This window comes from Tigriopus californicus, chromosome 11, assembly GCF_007210705.1.
Source record: "Tigriopus californicus strain San Diego chromosome 11, Tcal_SD_v2.1, whole genome shotgun sequence".
Taxonomy (NCBI): Eukaryota; Metazoa; Arthropoda; class Copepoda; order Harpacticoida; family Harpacticidae; genus Tigriopus; species Tigriopus californicus.
Window position 1 is genome coordinate 6215548 of NC_081450.1, and position 19444 is coordinate 6234991.

Genomic DNA, 19444 nt, shown 5'->3' on the forward strand with positions numbered 1-19444 from the left:
ATTATGCCCTCAGAGCTCCAAATTCTCCAAAATGTTCGTTTTATTTTCTAGAAATTGTCCGGCCTTTGAACAATCCGCCAAAAGCCCGATTTAAAGTTAAAGCAATAAGATGAATAAATGATTCATTCCTGACTACAACAAACGCTTTACTATCTACTCTCGCCAAGTAAAGGTCGCTAACTTGGTTTCTCTGATCATTTCATTCCTGGAAGATAGCTCTCCCTAGCGGTTCAAATGCGCACTCTTTGTATCTCTCTTTGTATTCTCCCCCGCATTGAAGCAAAGTTAAATTAGCTATACATGTTGATTGTTTATGCCATGGGATGAAAGAACTTGAAAACTGAGGCAGATCAAATGCAAGGTGCAAAATAACCCTGATAACGGCTCCAATTTGCAGATTAAAGCGGCCGTAATCAACCGGATGCCGAATCCGCCTCGTTTCACATTATTCTCAAGCAAAACGGACTCATGTTACTCTAACAGCAGGGCTGATTAGAGGCCTGTTTTTTATACTCTTGCCTCGGAGTTAAGGGCTTGGACAATAACTGGTATGAAAATACACTCGCCTAAGTGGTGAGCGGATGCTTATTCAGGGTAACGTCCAGGCCTAAACTCAGAGATACGAGCATTTAAAAAACTAGTCTCAGGTAAATTTGCATAATCTTCAACTTCAAAGTGATCTATAATAGGAACGTGTAGGCATCTCAAACTAGTTTTTAGTTGAGATTTGGTAATCTCATTCTTCTACTATTTTGAAACTGTCCACGAAAGCAACTGAAAGCCATGGAAAAGCAACGCCAGGAAGTTGCACACGCCAATCCGGATGTTAATCCGTTGCCATCACAACATCTGCAGTTCAGCGATAAAACGGATCACAATGTCTTCAAAAAGTGAATGGTGAATAGAAGTGTCAAGCGAAATGATAAAATAAAAAAGAACTCATGGCACATGCTATATTAGAGAAATCACCTTTTAAAATATGTCTTGGTATGAACCTAAAATTGCTTTTACATTTTAGCAATCCAGAGTACTTCGGATTTGCTAACTCCTGGTCAAATTCTTGACCAAAGTTAAATTGTTGGACGGAAACAACACTTTCAACTCCCAATCCCTGGCAAAAAAGCATTGAAAGAAAACACTAGACGATTGTGCATGACTTGAACAATTGACTTTTAAGTCTGTTCCATTTCCCACTGACCCAAATGGTACCATTTGTGTTCTTGGAGTTCCATTTCAATGCGATTGATTGGTCTATGATGAAGTGCCAGTGTCCCAAGTTGAGTACCATACACTGTCCCAAGCCAGTTGTAATTGTTTGCATCAAACTTTTGTTACAATTGGAAAAAGGTCGTTTTTATCTTCTTTTCAGGACATTGAAGCAGGAAAGAAGATGACGAATGGCGAAGGTTAAAATTCCATAAAGTAATAGAGTCAAGTTGTTCCCTATGACTATTTGAGATAGATATATGCAAAGATGTGTTTGGGAATTTCCGTCAAAACTTTAAAAGGTATTTTTAACACTGTGACCACTCCTAGGCTCATCCAACTTCTTGATGAGTTCTGTGGGGCAGGTGACTTACGGTATCTTGTGAAAGGAGAGGATATTGATGACTGAATGTAGGGATTCGTAGGTGTGGTAGTTGGCTCACAGTGATTTTTTTCATTTATGCATTAAAGCTTGTGTTATTGCAGGTTTTCTTTTTTGTTTTTCGAAAGCAGGCAGACAACTTGACTTGATTTTGAGACCAGTTTTATGACTTAAAAAGTGTCAAAGACAATTTTAATTCAGTTTAGGTCAAAATTGCTGATAATGCAATAAGTCAAAAGGGCAAATCTGATGAAACACGTCAAATATCCAAGTAACTGAAAAATCACAAACCTATGCCAAAAATATGTCTGCACCTTTTGCACTTGGAATGTAAATTAAATTAATACCTTTTTTTCGCGTTTGAAATCCCTCTTGGGATTCATTCCCATTAGCGGTAAGGAAGTTAGCAAAAAACCCATCGGTCAAAGTAATGAGAAATAAATTTCAATTAAAGCAAGTGTTTTTCCCAGCATTTTTTGTTCTTTTCGAGTTTGTGGGATCTGATTGATTCTTATGGTTGGAATTAAGATTGTCTGACCTGTTCCCTCCATCAGATATGATTGCATTTTCTAAAAACGTCGGTTCAAGGGCTACTCAACAATCCATGAAATGCTCGACTAGCTTTCAACAATCACAAGACCAAGAAAAAAAAGTTGAGCCGAAAATCTCCTGTTGGCAGACAAAACTCGATAGATACCTCGCGTGGTTTCTCTCAACCTCTAAATCTGAAGTCCTCTCTCCCTCTGACGGTTGAAATTCGTACTCTTGGTCTTCTCCCGCTCTATGAATCGACAAACCCATGCATGTTGTGGCTGGCATTGTTCCATTCCATTGTTGATGTCGCTCCCTTATTTTAGAAGTGCATTGCCGAAACGAGCACCCAATGACCTTGACAGCGGCTCCAATTCTGCGCCTTGAAACGGCCGTGGTCAATCGGATAGCGGCGGGCGAGGTGGTTCAACGGCCGTGTAACGCCTTGAAAGAGCTGCTGGAAAACTGCTTGGATGCCGGATCCACTTCAATTCAAATCATTCTCAAACAAGGGGGACTGATTCTACTCCAAGTAAGTACATGGGAACTAAGTACAGAGATCAACAATATGAACGACGCCTATTCCTTGGAATGGAAATCTTGGTGTGAAATAATTCTATTTGAGCCCAGATTTCGGACAATGGGAGTGGCATTCGACACGATGACCTGCCCATTCTGTGCGAACGATTCACCACGTCCAAGTTGAAACAATTCGAGGATTTGAGCTCGATCGCCACCTACGGATTCCGCGGGGAAGCCTTGGCTTCCATATCCCACGTGGCCAAATTGACCGTCCTGACCAAGACCGCCTCGGATGTGGTGGGCAAGAAGGCTGTGTTTCTGGATGGTCACCTCCAAGGCTCACCCTTGTCTATGGCGGCTAATCAGGTAAACCGACCCGTTCAATTCATACATGTATGTAGACTGGGCTGCAAAATATGTAATGTATCTTGGATACCTGCCCGGTTCAGGATGACAGTGATATATATATATATATATGACATTCAACCAACCGCGAGCAAATTCAAAATTCTCGCGTCTTCAATCTGATATTATTCTTAGACCACCTTACCTTTGAATTGTGATGGATAAAAAGAAGAAGAATGCAATTTTGACTAATTACATGTAAAATCAAAATGATTGCTATTGTGATTAATTGTATTTTAAGCATGGAGATATTTTGATAACCAACTACCATTGCAATGTGTTCCTTCATTGGTGAAACAGTTGTCCAAGCTTTTCTCATGAAAAAAAGAATTAATTTCCGAAGAATGGCTTGGACATCGTTTTGTAATTGTAATTAGCTACATTTCAAGCCAGTGTACTAGCGATTGTAATCCATGTTCTGAGCAATCAACGAGCAACAAAGCCAAGCTGTTCAGAGCTCTCGATTTCGATACCACTGTAAGTCCTTTGGTTACGGTTGGCCCACGCAGTTCGAAAGCATCAGGCATTAAATCAACCAACAAAGCATATCCTGATTTTACTTAGGGCACGCAAATCACGGTGGAAGACCTTTTTTATAACTTGCCTACACGGAAACGCGCCTTGAAATCGGGCGCCGAGGAGTTTAACCGATCCGCGGACATGGTGGCCAAGTACGCCATTCATAACTCGGGACGGGCGGGCTTCAGTCTGAAAAAGGACAAGGACACCACGCCTTATGTACGGACGACTAAGGACGCCACGCTCCAGACCAACATTGGACAAATCTTTGGTCACGCCATGGCCAAAGAGCTTATTGAGGTCGCCACAGCAGATTCAGCTCGACTCAAATTCAAAATGTCTGGCTGGATCACCAATGTCAATTACAACTGCAAAAAGTTCAACTTTTTGCTATTCATCAACCATCGTTTAGTGGATCATGCCGGGCTCAAGCGGTCCCTGCAAATGGTGTACAACGCCTATCTGCCGAAAGGCACCCATCCTTTCATCTACATGTCCTTGGAAATCGCACCTGAGAACGTGGATGTCAATGTTCATCCCACCAAACACGAGGTCCATTTTCTGCACCAGGATGAGATCGTGGAATCGATTCAACAGGCCGTCGATGCCAAGTTATTGGGCTCGAACACCTCGCGAACCTTCCTGACTCAAGGATTATTACCGGGAGCGCCAATACCCAAATTGGAACGCCTTCAAGCCTCTACTTCAGGGTTAGCTCCGCCCCCTAAAAATATGATTCGAACGGATTCTCGAGAGCAAAAAATGGACAAATTCCTATCCTTTTCCAAATCATCGCCTATTCCTGCTAAAGCTTCCAAGCCAACGGAAAAACCCTTGATCGTAAGTGAGGCATTTATTATTGATATTGATGTAAATTTACTTAGTCAATTGTCTTCTAACGTGATCATAGGACAATGAAGGTTTAAGTGAACCGTCTACTTCACCACCATCGAAATTGAAAAAACTGGACCAATCGCCAATTGCCCCAAGCAAAAATGATTCCTTGGAGCTGAACAGTCCCTCCAATAAGCGAGTGATTCGCTTGGCCAGTATTAAGAATCTCCGTGATCGCGTTCAAAATCAATCTCATGCAGGTTTGTAATAGCATCCAATTTAGCTTTCGCTCAATCAGTCCTTGTTTGCCTCATGAAATTTGTCAATTTTAGCTCTCAGGGAACTCGTGGCCGATCACACATTTGTTGGTTGTATTAATCGCCGATTCTCCTTGATTCAGCACGCCACCAAATTGTACGTTGTCAAGAACGATCCGATCTCATGCGAGTTGTTCTATCAGATCTTACTGAGGGATTTTGGCAATCTCGATGCCATCCGCTTGAACCCACCTGTATCCATCCGCGAATTGGTCCTGATTGCTCTGGATAATCCCGAATCTGGTTGGACCGAATCCGACGGACCCAAGGAAAATCTGGCCGATTTTGTGGCTCGATCCTTGACAGACCAATCCGAGATGCTGGATGATTACTTCTCAATGGAAATCGACAAAGATCAGAAGTTGCACTCGATACCAATGCTGTTGGCGGATTATGTACCTTCGCTCGATGAACTGCCTTTGTTCATCATGCGATTGGCCACTGAAGTAAATTGGGACGAGGAGCAGGCTTGCTTCGATAGCTTCTGCCGAGAAACCGCGCGGTTTTACGCCTTTAAAGCCGATACCGCCTCGCGATATGACGCGGATCAGCACAACCTGACCCAAGATGTTCCGGAGGATCATTGGAAATTTGTGGTGGAGCAAGTGATCTTCCATCATGCCAAAAAGTCACTCTACCTGCCGAAAACTTGCCTTGAAGATATGACGTTCGTCCAAGCTGCGGATTTACCCGACCTTTACAAAGTGTTTGAGCGGTGTTAAAACCGAAGAGCAAAGTTTATATGTGTGACTTTAAAATTTATTTGAAAACGTTCTTTTCTCGTTAAAACAAAAAACAACAATAGAAATGATAATATAGTTCAAGCAAAGGCGACAAATCATTTGAACATAATAACGAAGGATAATAATCAATTCGAGAAATCGTCATTCTCCTCAGGGATTTGAATTCGGCTCACTTTCACAAATCAACGAACAAATCGAAGCTGACTCGACCGAAAACTAAAATCACAGCCAATAGTTGAAGCCGGTCAAGTTCTGCCCAATCATTCATTTCTGCTCGAACATGGCGGCCATGTTCTTGATCTTGCTCGGGGCTCCTGGAGGCGACTTATCAAGTGAAGTTCGGCGATCTTGGCGATTGTTGTTCTTCACTCCGGGCGTTGCCAATGAAACCGTTCGAAGTTTGTTCTCGCGGGTTTTGGACACGCCAAAAATGGCGGCTCTCTCCTTCACATTGACCTCATCCTCAATGGTATTCTTCTTGGACCCATTGAACGACCTCTCCCTAGGCTTGGGGGCCTCCATCATAGGACTTTTCTTCTTCCTCATCTCTACATGTTCCACTGGACGATTCTCCTCCTGAGGGACTTTGTGAGGTAGGACAATGGGCGGGACCTCGAGGGTTGGAGAGGACGGGACTGATCTCCGAGCCTTGGGTTTGGGCGGCTCGATTTCCTCCACACTGACCTTTTTGGTTTTGTAGTCCTCCACCTTATACTTGGCCCTTAACATGGATCTTCGCTCTTCCTTGTAGCGCTCCATTCGTTCACGGGTCTGCGGATCACTCACATCGACGAATGGTACGTTGTGGATCGAGTTCCTCCTTTGGAGAGGTGGTTCCTCATTCACCAAAGTATGCTCTTCTTCGATTTGAGCGTGAAGCGAAGTAGTGCTTAAGCGGGTCTTGAACTCAATTCGATCCACCGATTTCGAGACGGTCAACCGTTTGGCGGGTTCACTGAACGTCAGCCGCTTCTCCTTGACTTTTGGTGGCGTCATTGATAAACTGTTGGTGATGGCACCGGTATCCATGTCATCGATCCCCGGAGGTAAACTGAATGCCTTTTCCTCGGTGAGTTCGCCTTCTTCATCTCCCGACGAAAGTTTTGGCTCGTCGTCAAGTGGAATATCATTGGCAATGATATCAAACTTGGGCGTGGGGGGTTTGGAAATGTTCCTTGGCTTTGGAATGGGTGGGGAAGGCGAGAAGGAGGAGGGCTTATCCTCGCAACTACTCACACTACTCACGGATGGTCTTCGTTGGTAGGGCGTGGGTCCCACCAAAGCCAACCGAGGATGAGCGGGGGATACGGGGGATAACGTTGGACTAGGACTGAACCCTTTACTCGAAGACGAAGTAGATGGTGTCGTGGGCGATGGGGCCATTTTCGGATCCGGAAGGGCCACGTGTCTGACAATATGAGTGCTAGTTTTGGCTTGATACACGATGGGAGCACTCATGTCCAAGGTTGCATTCGTCTTGGATTTCTCCACCGTTTGAATTGGCAGGGCCATGGACATGGCCGAAACCACGCTCTCATCGTAATCCATCTTTTCAGGCTGATCCACTTCCATATGAGGGTCGGTGTCGCGTTTTAGGTACTCCCCTTTCATGCTCGAAATCAAGATCAACTCATCATGATCGTCGTCTTCCTCGTCGCTTTTGTCCTTAACCTTCAGGGATAGATTGGTCGGAGCCGTGTCAAAAGTTTCGGTGATGATTTCCTCGATGATGATGGCCGACTTGCTGGGGTCCCCCTCGTGGTCGGATTCGCGATCAAATTGAGTGCAAGACGTGGGATTGCTGTTTGAGAGGTTGTGAAGACTGGTGGGAATGGGACTGATACATCCCAAACTGCCTTCGTCTTGGACCAGGCTTTGAAGGGTGTCGATTGAGGCTTGTACCGTCTGAAGATGAGGATTCCTTAGGGAGGGACTACTGATCAAGACACTCTCGTCGCTCGATTCTGGATGGTAGCTTGAAGACAACGAAGGCGACACTGGAAAAAGATTTGCCGTTGATTATAACCGGCCATTTATTTCCCCAAGTTTTGGAATAATGAAAACGGGTCTTTACCTCGCAAATCCATACCGGGTTTCCTTTTGACATCGTCCTCTAGTTCTGACAGTTCGTTCACCCGATTGTCGGGTTCGAAAACGGGTTGGGTCTCTTCATGAGCTGTAACAAATGCGAGTCTGATGTGAAATCCTGATACAAAATAACCAGAAGAAGAAGTATTTGCCAACGCACTGGTTTCAATGATGGGGAATTGCTCTTGTCGCACATGATTGAAACCCTCCTCAATAATTGGAACGTGATGGATTTGAGCGGCAATCACGAGTTGGTCAGTTTGAGCTTGACTGTTTGAGCTTGATATGGAAGTCAAGTCTTCATTTGTACTTCTCGAGGCCACAGAGAGCCTTTGTTGCTGGTGGTGATGGTGGTGGTGAGGATGATTGTAGGGCAGGTCTTGTCGGAGCAGTTTCTTCTCTAAGCTGGAAGCTGTATTTTGGAAAAAACAGGAATTAAATATCTATGCAAAAAAAAACGAATATGTCATGCCTTCCTTACCTGAAATGACAGTTTGTTGGTCATCGTCGAACTCTTCTTCGAGTTCGTCCGGAGTGTTTTCTCCAGGACTATTGATGTCATCACTGTCTTTGTCGTCTTTCTTCTCCAATGACTCGTGCATAGACGCATCAATAAAATTGATGGAAGGCGAAAGAGGTAGACCATTTGAGGACGCCACCGCATCAACATTATCGTCATCTTCGGGACTTTCTCCCGTTGTGGCGGTGGCAGTGACTGTTTCAGTCGAAGTAGTAGAAGTAACAGTAGTTACTGTAGTCGTACTGGCGGTTGATGTGGTCGTTGAAGTTGTAGCCAAAGTAGACTGTAAAGGTATTTGTGGTGATTCATACATCATGGGGATTTCTGATCCGGCGGGTTTCTTCCGAAGACTTTCCGGGCTGAGTGCTCCCACGATTTTGTCCTTCAAGGAAGTATGGTGTGCGTGAACTTCGGGTTCTTTGACAATACCCCCGACAAGCCCTGGGGTCTCTTTTCGATTGGGAGTGGGCGAGGTGAAGCGTTTGAATTTCTCGCGAAAGCTCATCTTTCTGGCTTTGGGCGAGCCCTCGTCGGAACCCTCCAAGATCTTGGGGGCCCGCTTCAAGGCCGAAATCCCGCCACCCCCGAACTGTTTGTATTCGTCCAGAGGAGACTTGTTCATGTCACTCCCAACGGAATTGGACATCATGGTGGCCTCGTCCTCCGAGAAGATCCTCATCTCGTTATCCTCCAGTTCAAAGTTCATCTGGATCTCGCTCAGATCCAAGTTGGACTCTAACCCACTGGGTTCTCTCTCCACCGGACTCAACAGCTCATCCCCTTCCTCACCGGACTTGAATTGAGCCGAGAGCTTCCGCTCGAAATACGAGTCGTGTGAACTGGATCGACTGTGGGTTCGAGGTGAGTTTTTGATCGAAGATTGGCCCATGGCTCTTTGTACGAGTTCCAGCGGTGCCAATTCGTCCAAATCCATGGAGATGGGTCGGGACTCATTGGGCGAAGTTGGAGGTTCATCGCTCGGGTTGACTTTGGTATGGGTAGAGATGTCTTCCGGCCTCAGTTTGAAGGCGGACTCAGTCTTTTGAGAGGCGTGCGAGATCGGATTGGTCTCGAGCAACAAGCGAGGATTATCGGTGATTCCTTCCAACGAGCTCGGAGCCGGTTGAATGAGGGACTCGGCACTTCGAACGGGGCGCAGATTCTGATGGTGATGTTGAGAGAGCAAGGTTTGTACTTGACGATTGCCAGCGCCGTTAAGGGTCGAATTAATATCAGACTGAAACAAAACAAGCAATGGGGTGAGTGTGTTATGTTTGGCCGTGCTTTCTTTTGAACACACCCTGGTATTCGTGTATCTGTTCGTTACTTTAATATCGTTGAGATCCAGTTTCCTCTGCACACCGGGTTTGCCCTTGTTCCTCCCACTGAAGATGTTCTTCCACGCAATGGGCGACCTTCGGTGATGCTTCAGGCTTCCTCCGCTCGAACCTTTTCGGCTGGGCAAATCGATCACAGTGTGATATTTGGGAGGGAGCTTCTCGGGTCCACCGCCCACCTCAATATATCTCTGACTTTCTTGTTGGACCAAAGGGATGCCGCACGCCGTGGTGGCCGCACCGTTCCCGGCGGAGCTCAAGGCTCGATTGCGAGCCTCGTCCAAGCTCAACAACTTGGTGGGCGTGGAAATGGCCAGACTCTTGGGCCGCAACTGCTTCTTCGGAGTGGGTGAGCTAGTGATGGACTGATACACGGGCATTTTATCACTGAAAATCAGTTCGCAATATCGGATGAGATACTCGGTGACCACGGCCTGAACGCCCACCCCTTGCAAGGCAGCCACGCCACCCACTTCTAGGCTCTTTGAGCGAAGCAAATTGGGCGCCCAAACGATGGCCACGTTCTTGGCCGTCATTCCAGTGTCGCCCCCGCGAAGAGAGACGCGATACAAGTGCCGCGAGAGGTATTCCAGAGTTCTGAAAATGCGAAAGAAATCCCAAGGATAATGTTGGTCGACTATTAATGCAATTCCATGGGGAGTTAACAAATGTTCGTCGGTGGGAAGGTTGATCTACATCGCATACAATTAGAGCGGTACGAGGTGCATGAGACGTCAATCAAAGAGCCTCAAAAGGGACTACACCTTTGACAAGCCCCGACCAGCTCTCATGTCATGTTTTGCCACTTCCATGTTGCCATCTCGTAATTGAAGGACTTAATTCAAGCACTTTTGAGTGGCATGAAAGAGCTCTAAATACAACCGCCATCGTTCTTCTTGTCATCATTCATTCAAGATAACTACAGAACTGACAGTTGCCCACATGCGAAAGGTCGATTCGACACACCTTGATAAAGTAGCGAACCCCATAGAAAAACCTTACCGATAGTTTGGAGGCGGGAGTTGTTGGACCACATCCCGGAGGAGGACCAGCCTTTGATTCTCTTTGGCTTTGGCTGCCTCGACAAACTTCTCGTAGAGGTGGTAGGTGCAGATCGGATTAGGAAGTTCTCGGAAGTACATCTTCACTAGCGAGGACACGGAATGGATGTCTTGGAGGACGCCTCGGTCATCGTGCAGGTTGGGCACTCGATCCTCATCAAAAGCCACTCTGCAAGGATAAGAAAGACACGCTTTAATGAAAACAACCATTAGTCAGTAACCAACCAAGAGTAATAATAACAACAACGACCCCAAAATACCACACATCAATCTCGAGCGATTGGTTCAAGTGTTCAACATGGGTACGTACCGCAGCTTCTGGATGTTGGAGGCGATGCCTGACAAGCGATAAATGCCATCAATGATTCCTCTTTCCTCAATGAACTCGGCACAATGCGTTAGAACACGGGGAACTGAAACAAAAGAGGCCATAAATAACGTCATAACGAACGCATCAAGTCCATTTGGATGAGTGAGTTGCCAAAGTTGCCCAACTTGCTCGATCCCTTCTTATTCAATAAGTTACAGTGTATATATCTTCTCTATCAAGCCATGTGAGTATCACTCTACGAGCGGACAAACGCCGCTCCATCAGAATTTTGCCCATAAAAATGTGCACAATAATCATCTTGCCCACCCGTTTTGCGCCCATCGCTCCTTGGAGGGTCATTTAATGTAAAATTATGGCTTATTGACGCGTGTGAGATTAGTACGAAAATGCCGTGAAAGAGAACCGAAGATGATACATTAGCTCGATAATCGATTAAATAAACTTTTGGCTAGAGTCAACATTTCCAAAGATGATCAATGATAATCAGGAAAAAATGCCAGCCAAGTCTGGCAAAGCCAGTCTCACATTTCCCTCACGATGTTTCTCCCCAATTTTCCCTCTCTCTCTGAGTCAAAAAGCAGTGTTGTCAGAGTGAGTGAGTAAGATCACATTATTTACCCTCTTGGCCGGTATTGAGTAAATGTTCCGAGAGATCGCAGCCAAACACGCGCTCCTTCAGAATACCCGATTTCTTGAGCTTGCCCCGCGAGGGTCGAGAGAGGATAAAGCTTCTGAAGAATGAGATCAGTTTGCCGTGCTTCCGGAGAACGGGCTTGGTCGGGTGATGATGGTCGGACGAGCTTCCCCCGCTGCTCAAGGGCGAGTCCGCGGAGTCGTTATCCAGCCCGGAATCGCCGCCCGAATCACCATTCGAGTTCAATGGGATGCTCAAGCCGTGCGGAACTTTGTCACCGATGACCTCGACGCACTCACCGGGGAAGAAGCCCACCTCAAAGCCACGTTTCCCGCGCCACCAAATTGATTCGTCCGGAGGAGGCATGTCAATCACTGATATCATGTCGCCGACCTGGAAAAGGAGGAAATGAAAACTTGTTTAATGGTTTGGTCTTCCTTCCGAAATGGATAGCAGATGTATTTTATAATGGTTGAAGACTGGGAAAACTTTGGGCTGTACGAGTATGTAGTATGTATGATCGAGTCGACGTGTGAGGTGAGAAATTGTATTGGACTCTCGAATCTGTGAATCATTTCCGGTGCTTCCTTATCCCCCCAATCTGTTCAGTTAGTCAGAGTTGAGATTCCAGTCATGGTGCCAGTCGTGCCATTCGAATCATGGCCAAACATCCCGATCATTCCCATGTGATGTTTCTGCTTCCCTTTTTCTGGAAACCAGCAATAAATCATGGCCTGTTGTTTTTGCATACCAAGAACGCCACCACTACAAGAATTCGACTGTCCATCCCAGAACCTTCCTTGATCGATGTGCGTTTGTTTTTCTTGGCAAAAGTGGGAATACAATTCTCACAACTTCCAAGTCGATTTTGAAGGTCTCTCATTTTCTTGGGGAGTCCAAACTTGACTCGGAAGGGTACGTACTCGTACGTGTGTTCGTGCACTGGGCACTGAAGCTGACGGACTTGAGGATACTTGCCTATCTGAATAGGCTAATTCGGTAAGGTTCGACGTGTTACTAAACCTCACCTCCATAATCGGTCGTCTTCCGATGTCAAATCTGATATACAGTATCATCCAAAAACGTCATGTCTTCTCCCATTTCATCGCCCAATTGAAGATCATATTTATTGGTTTGGCAGGGTGTAGCTATATTCTCACGGGCCTCCTCAATCCAAGTCATGAACGAAAAAGCCAAGCTGATGCCAAACCTTCTTATCTTGAAATTGATCTCGCGATCATGAATAGTATCCATATACATAAACATGTGGTTAACTCATACCACTGTCGGCACGTCAAGTACGTAGTACGTACGCGTACACTCAGTGCACAGCCAAGGGCAAAAGCCTAACTACTGTTTGACCATTCTACTACATCCGTGTAGTCATTAACAGAAAAATGTCGTCCAGCATTTAACACGGACTGTGGCATGAAAAATATCATGAAAGTGGCATTTGGACGAAGAATTAAAAAAAAATCGGACTTCCATTAGATTGGACGCACAGATACTAGGCAGCGGCGGTAGCAATTAAAGCGTCACTGATAGAAAAAAAACCAGATTACCAAATCCTGCCTTTTGATTAAGATTTCTTGTCCAAGTCCACTTGGCTCAGGGTCCGGGGTCCCTTTCGAGATTGAACGGTTTTTAATGCCTCTCTTGGCCACACAAGCCACAAACAATCTGCGGCGACGTTTTAATTATCGCCGCACCAGAAGTCAAGTAAACATCAAGGCCCAAGGTTCAATTCAATCTCTGTAAACGTCAGCATTTTAGTTTTGTAGGCGTGGTACTTGAGTGGATTTGGCCATTAGTGTTAAATGATTGATCAATGGTCCCAATGCGGTACCTTGAAGAGCATCATCATGACTGTATGAAAAAAGGTCTGAATTTCAGTTGGCAACAGCCCGAAAAGAACTGGACAGACTTGTGAGCACAGCTCTTGGGTATTAGACATAAACCTGAATGAGTTTGGTCGAGCCTCATTCGACAAAATTCAATGCCCAAAGGATCGCTTCTTTCGTCTATTCTCTGCTATTCTCCGATTTGAAGTATCTTAAGAGGATCGAAAGTGGGTCAAATGATCTAAGGCAAATCTCCTCATCCGTCAACAACATTACAAAGAAATCATGACAAACACAGTACAAACAAGGTGCCAGAGAGTGTTGATTGAGGCCCGTTCTTTTCCCTTCAGAACCAGGATTAGGAATCAGGAAGAAGCGAGGAGGGGGATGAAATGAGCATCATTTTCATCATCATCATCACCACCACCAGCATCACTACTAACATCAATTGGGGGATCAGAGTGCCAAGAAAAATGGACTGGCTTCAAAGTCGGTTGAACGAATTGCTCCCCTCATATTAAAGCGACCATCTGGCCGTCGTTTAGCTTCTATCCTACATTTCAGGTAACATAGCAACGGTAGAAAATAAGCATCACGAAATATGTGTAAAAATGTGTTCACTCTTTCTGCCATTGACTGGCTCGGACAAAGTAGACACTTTTGGAGTTCTCCTGATGAGTGGTGGAAAGAATTTGCTTTGTTGTAATATCCTTGACGGGTCGGAGTTCTCATCTACCTGTGAAGAGTCCTCCCCATTTCGAATGGCTAATTAGAACCGTTACAAGTTCGTTGGTTCCACTAGAAGAAGTCCTCCCCCCCTCTCCTATCGACCAAAGTTAAGACCTTCTTCACTTCCTCATTGTCTCCAAAATGGCATCGTCAAAGAAAGAATAGCAGCACCCAAAACCCCAGGAAGAACAGGTAAACTGTGCATTGTACACCCAGTAATTTAGCCATCAAAAAAAACATTCGAAGGGAAAAAAATGAATATTGGTTCTCGGAGAGGAATTGCATGATTGGAAGATTGGAATCAATTTGAAATGCATGAATTCGTGCTCATCATAACCAATTGAGGGCATAACAACCAACCACCATAAAACAATCATAAACGAGGATTTTGATTTGGTTACCTGGACTCCATGTAGTACGTGGGTACGGACAAGGAGAGAGGAAAAGAAAGAAACAGAACCCAAACGTGCTCTTCCCTTGAAACGCACGATCAATCCGTGAAAGGGTGGTGATTGACTTCACGAGAACTCGAAACAGTTACAACTTCCACTACTACTAAATTTCCTACTACTACTACTCCTGCTCTTGCTACTATCCGTCTGACAAAAAATGATGATAAAAACTATTATTACCTGAACGACCTTTGTTCGTCAGATATACGACCCCCCAAAAGAGCCCTCAAGACAGGTTTTGGATCGAGTATTCAGATGGGTGAAAGTGAAGAGAGAACGGAACGGAACTGGAGAGCAACTCAAATCTTCTTCACCACTTTACAATCACCTCCACTTCAACTCTTTCTCATCCGTGAGAGGCTCTAATAGCTCTACTTGTAATGAAGGGATCGTCTATTATTTCACGAGCCATTACCGTCATTACTGGCCCACTAGTCCCGCGAGAGAAGCAGATATCTAGTGCCTCTTCAATCATATGGTTCTTTGAGCACTTTTACCACTACAAACCACTTCTTGATCATGTGGGGAGTTTATTACATGTAACCCACAGACTCTTGAGGCAAGATTTAGGTTGAATACATCTTAAGGACGAGAATTTACGCCCTACGTTGGCAATACATTGCGATCAAGACTCGAGCCTTGAGCGTAATTATAACCATAACTTCGTCGGAGACAAGCCACAGCCTGTGCCGAACCATAGACAGGTAAAAACCCGAAGTATCGCTCGTAAAACAATCATTCAAGTACATGTCACCTCCAAGTCGATGTAGGATCAAGAGTAAATAGTCAATCCGAGCTAAGCTTTGGGTAAATAGGTCAGAGGCAACATTTCAAGAACGAGTTCTCTACCTACTGGTACGAGTGCATCTGCATACTGATGGTTGTGTGCACTCGCTTGGCAAGAATCCCGCCCATATTTATAGTCCATTTGGTACACCAAAGCCACCGAGCCCAATGGAATGAATATCAATGAGACCGTCCCAATCTCAACACGACACACCTTTTTTGCGATAACTCCAGATATCCGACTGGTTCAACACGTGGCTGGCTGTGGTGGTATCATCTATTTGACAATGAAGCCTAAATGTGCGCAGGTTGATCGCTCGATCAATTGGTCAAGCAGCCGACAAAATCGGATTGATGAGAATCATCCCAGGGACTGTGGCTTAAAGTGTGTACACAGGGCTTGATTCTCGCACAATAGACGACGTGATGATTATCTTTGATCCCGGAGCTAAGTATATGCTCACGACATTTGTGTACAAGCAATAATGGCCTCCAGCCTGATTTACCTTTGCACAAACGCGATTGCTCGACGCGTCAACCTATTACTGTGCTAGATCGATCGACAGAGCACACGTGATTGAGAATGATGATCAAGATGATCAAGATGATCACGATGATCCTCTGGCTGGTCTTTCCTTGCAATTTCACAGCCACACTCGAAGCATCAAGTGTGAAGGAAAGTCGCTCAACTCAAGACGCTGTTTGCAGGTCACCTCACTAACTTCGGGTTAAATTCCATCTCCTGCAGGTTTCGATTAGCATCGTCCTCGGTGCATATCGTAATGTTGTACCTACAATTCCGAGACCTTCGGAGTCAATAATGTCGCAGCAAAGAGAGGGCAGCTAATCACCCGAGGATCGGAAAGAACAACTTTCACTGTCCTCTTATGTAGGCATGTTTCATGAGTCAGACTCATTCATCTCCATTTCCTGGGCTAAATGAGACATGTGTGCAAATTCATGTGCAATACAAATCAGTCAGGAGCATTCGAGCAGGATCTACGCACATAGGATATACAAGGTACTTGGAGCAGGTAGATGATGATTCGTATTTGCCTATCCTATTTACCTCGGCGGAAGAGATGGGATCTCTTACGTAGAGCGACCGAAGTGAGGAGGCAAGAAATCTCCTTGACAGAAACTAATGAAATGGAATCGCCGAAAAATTGATAAGGATAAGTGGAACCGATGAGATGTCGCAATGGCCAGATGCACGATCTCCAAGTCATTCACCACGGACCCAAGTAGGTCTTCGGCGTGGTTGAGCAGAAATGCGTGCTTTCATTACGACATTATGCAACGTGATCCCAGCCCATTCATACATCGGAGCTGATTTCAATGCCGCTTGGCACAAACGTTCATAGCGAAGTTGCTCGGAATTATCCTTTTCGAAGGTAGTGAAGTTCTTCCTTGAGAACTGAGGCCACGAAATCTCACACGCACCCACATCAATTTCATGCAAAAACACAATCCCCGAGAAGGGGAACGAGATCCCGATGGAGTGGCTGGCTGCCTTGGCGAGTCTCTGGGTAAACTTGCCATATTTTTTATGGCCCTGTCTATCTTCAGTGAGTGAAGCACTTTGTTGCGGAGACACACTTGCGAACAATGGGAAGATCGCACAGTTTTCGCAACGACGAAAAGACAATTGGCCAGCGATCTCGGTCGCCGTTGGTGCTCGTACGATGATCTAGGTCAGAAAAGAAGGCGCACACTTGTCTCTTCGGTTCAAATGTTTAAGTGTTCACTTGTCCCTCGCTCGCCATTGCTCTCAATATCACAAGGAATACATACAATTAGTAAAGTGTCCGGACACGAGGTGACTTGGCGACAGAGAAATATGAGACACGTCGAACAAAAGTGATCTCTGTGTTTATGTACTGCTCATTTGGATACTGCTCGAACAGAGCTCTTTTGTATTACTAGTTACGACAGTATGGGGCTCAAATTCCCCGTCCCAAGCATCGGAATTGAAGTCACAACTGTGCAATGAACATGCTTGACAAACAGTCACAATTAACATTGCCACTTCAATGACGACTGAGCATACTGCAGCGGTCATAAAATGGCCGCCTAATATGGGATGAGCCATTGGCCTGTTATTTAAGAGAATTCGTTGGGCACAACCAATGGACGAGAGAGTCCTGCGTCTCAACTCTCTGGATTGGAGTGACGAGTAATTTATTGGTCAGGGTCCATCTATGCTAGGTCGAAAACACTGCGAGATAAGTACCTCTTTGATGCCGAGTAAGAAAACCAGTTTCACTCAAGGAGTCGATCTTTTTTTTTTTAACCAAAGCTCAATGAGCCATCCCAGAATGGGCTATAGGCTAGCCAAGAAATGTGCCAAAAATTGGATCGCATTGGCCACAAAGTGCCATATGTTGCGAACAACTGTGGTACGTTGGTTCTTGGAAGGTGGGATGACATCATCAACGTCATTGCGATGGGCACACGTCGTAAAACGAAACCAGTCCCCCAACGAGTCATATTGATGGTCAGTAGAATTCGTAGATGACTCCCACAACCGCCTCTACTTTTTAATGCCTGGGCTTACCGTGCGAATGGTTTTTCTCAGACTTCCACCATAGCTTTTATTGCGATTGATCGAGTTCAGAGATGAGTCTGCACTGGCACTGCTCCCATGATGGTTGTTGACATATGAAGAGGTACGAGCATGTTGGTTGTTTGACCTACTCACACCAATTGCGCTCGCCGTGTTGTGATTGAAATGCACTACCACCTCACTTGGACAAACCATCACAATGGTTGGGGAGCCATGTTGCCAAATCAGATCGAACAACGCTGTAGATCTGTTATTTCATGAACGAGAAGCCTGGACTGATGCCCACACGAACAGAGACCACTGTTTTCGTCAAAACGGTTTGTCACTTGTCGCCCCAAAGCCAGCCTCTCCAATTGGAAGATCGAGCTAAACTACCAGACCATTTCACATCCACTTCCACACATGAACTGACGCTCTTTCACTGCTTCATTCCAGGCCAATCTCTCTCCCTCTCTCTCTCTCTTTCCCTCCATGTCTCACAGAAACACGGAACAAACACACACACACACTCTCTCTCTCTCTATCTCTCTCTCTCTCTCTCTCTCTTTCGTTCTCCTCGATCGTTCCATGTCTTTGACACGCACACATTCAGATTCGCCGCACAGTCAGGAACAGAACAAGTGGACTCCAGAGTGAACAAGTAGTGGAACAAAAACGCTTTGAAACCCAACTTGAACGGGCAGACGAGACAGTATGTAGACATGCCAAGCCATCGGAGTCCCTCCTCGATAGTGGTGATTCGGGCATGCATGCCAGAGTGTATCAGCGGTGAGGAGGTACTTTGAAAAGTTGGCCATGTCCGGCCTTCAAGCAGACAATATGAGTGGCATGTGGTGCTTGTGGTGGGAAGAGAGAGAGGCACGGGCACGTACGTGTAGGTCCTCCCTCAATCAGGCCGTAAAACGCGCCTAGCACTTGTCCAACTACGGTAGACTTTCAAGGAGGGGTTTCTAGTTTTCGTTGTAACTTATGAGACTAATTCGAACACTTTCTTAGGGTGAGAGACAACCATAAAGATGTACCACTAACAACAACCACGAACACGCAAACACTTTGCAGCTCTATTGTCGTGTCTTTCACCACGGGATTGGTGTTTCTCAGTAAACGGACCCGAACCAACATCCAGGAAAACGACAAAGACCAAAAAGCGTACATTAACACAAAGAGGATTGGAGAAAAATGGAAGAGGGATAACGAACGAATGCTTGATTCTCTGGATGACGACCGTTTTCATGTTGTAGTAGGTAGTAGAGGAGCTTCTAACATGTAATTGATGATAGAATTAAAACGATATCATGGCATCCAGCGAGCAAAAATTCCTTTGCCGTGTGATCTCTAAGAGAACTTCTTTCAATAAGGTCGTTAAGGGGTGTGGAATGTATCGAGTCATTTGACGGGCGCAAAAAAAGTTCTTCAAGACTCAAGTAGTTGAGAATCAATGCCATCTAGCTTGTATGAAGTAATGAGCCCTAAATGTAGGTCAAGCTGGAAAACATATGCTCAACGGATCCAAGTGATTGAAAATCAATTAAACAAAAGTGACGGGCTTATCGCATCCTCCGGCCGAAAAGAAATCAAAGCCCCTATTAGAGAGAATACTCGATTTGGAATTGAAGCTCAGGCAGGAAATCCTCCATTTT

General features: G+C 45.4%; 2 protein-coding genes across 2 annotated transcripts in view; one reads left to right on the top strand and one right to left on the bottom strand.

Annotated features, from left to right (window-relative positions):
• The first annotated feature begins 1372 nt into the window (after positions 1 to 1372).
• On the top strand, positions 1373 to 5539 carry LOC131890396 (DNA mismatch repair protein Mlh1-like). The gene is made up of 6 exons (XM_059239735.1): positions 1373 to 1406; positions 2446 to 2651; positions 2750 to 3007; positions 3611 to 4405; positions 4476 to 4659; positions 4732 to 5539. The coding sequence occupies exons 1-6, from the start codon at positions 1391 to 1393 to the stop codon at positions 5436 to 5438; spliced, it is 2166 nt and encodes a 721-aa protein (XP_059095718.1). The 5' UTR covers positions 1373 to 1390; the 3' UTR covers positions 5439 to 5539.
• Positions 5454 to 19444, bottom strand: part of LOC131890393 (rho GTPase-activating protein 32-like) — a gene marked incomplete at its 5' end in the record, with an annotated part of 44433 nt that continues 30442 nt past the window's right edge. The window contains 8 exon segments of the mRNA XM_059239733.1: positions 5454 to 7456; positions 7534 to 7635; positions 7708 to 7959; positions 8029 to 9304; positions 9368 to 10001; positions 10407 to 10634; positions 10776 to 10878; positions 11415 to 11823. Coding sequence (XP_059095716.1) covers positions 5724 to 7456; positions 7534 to 7635; positions 7708 to 7959; positions 8029 to 9304; positions 9368 to 10001; positions 10407 to 10634; positions 10776 to 10878; positions 11415 to 11823 — 4737 coding nt within the window. The 3' untranslated portion in view covers positions 5454 to 5723.

Coding starts and splice junctions, on each gene's coding strand:
- LOC131890396 (XM_059239735.1), top strand. Junction 3,008..3,610: donor TGTCTATGGCGGCTAATCAG/GTAAACCGACCC, acceptor GATTTTACTTAG/GGCACGCAAATCACGGTGGA. Junction 4,406..4,475: donor CAACGGAAAAACCCTTGATC/GTAAGTGAGGCA, acceptor ACGTGATCATAG/GACAATGAAGGTTTAAGTGA.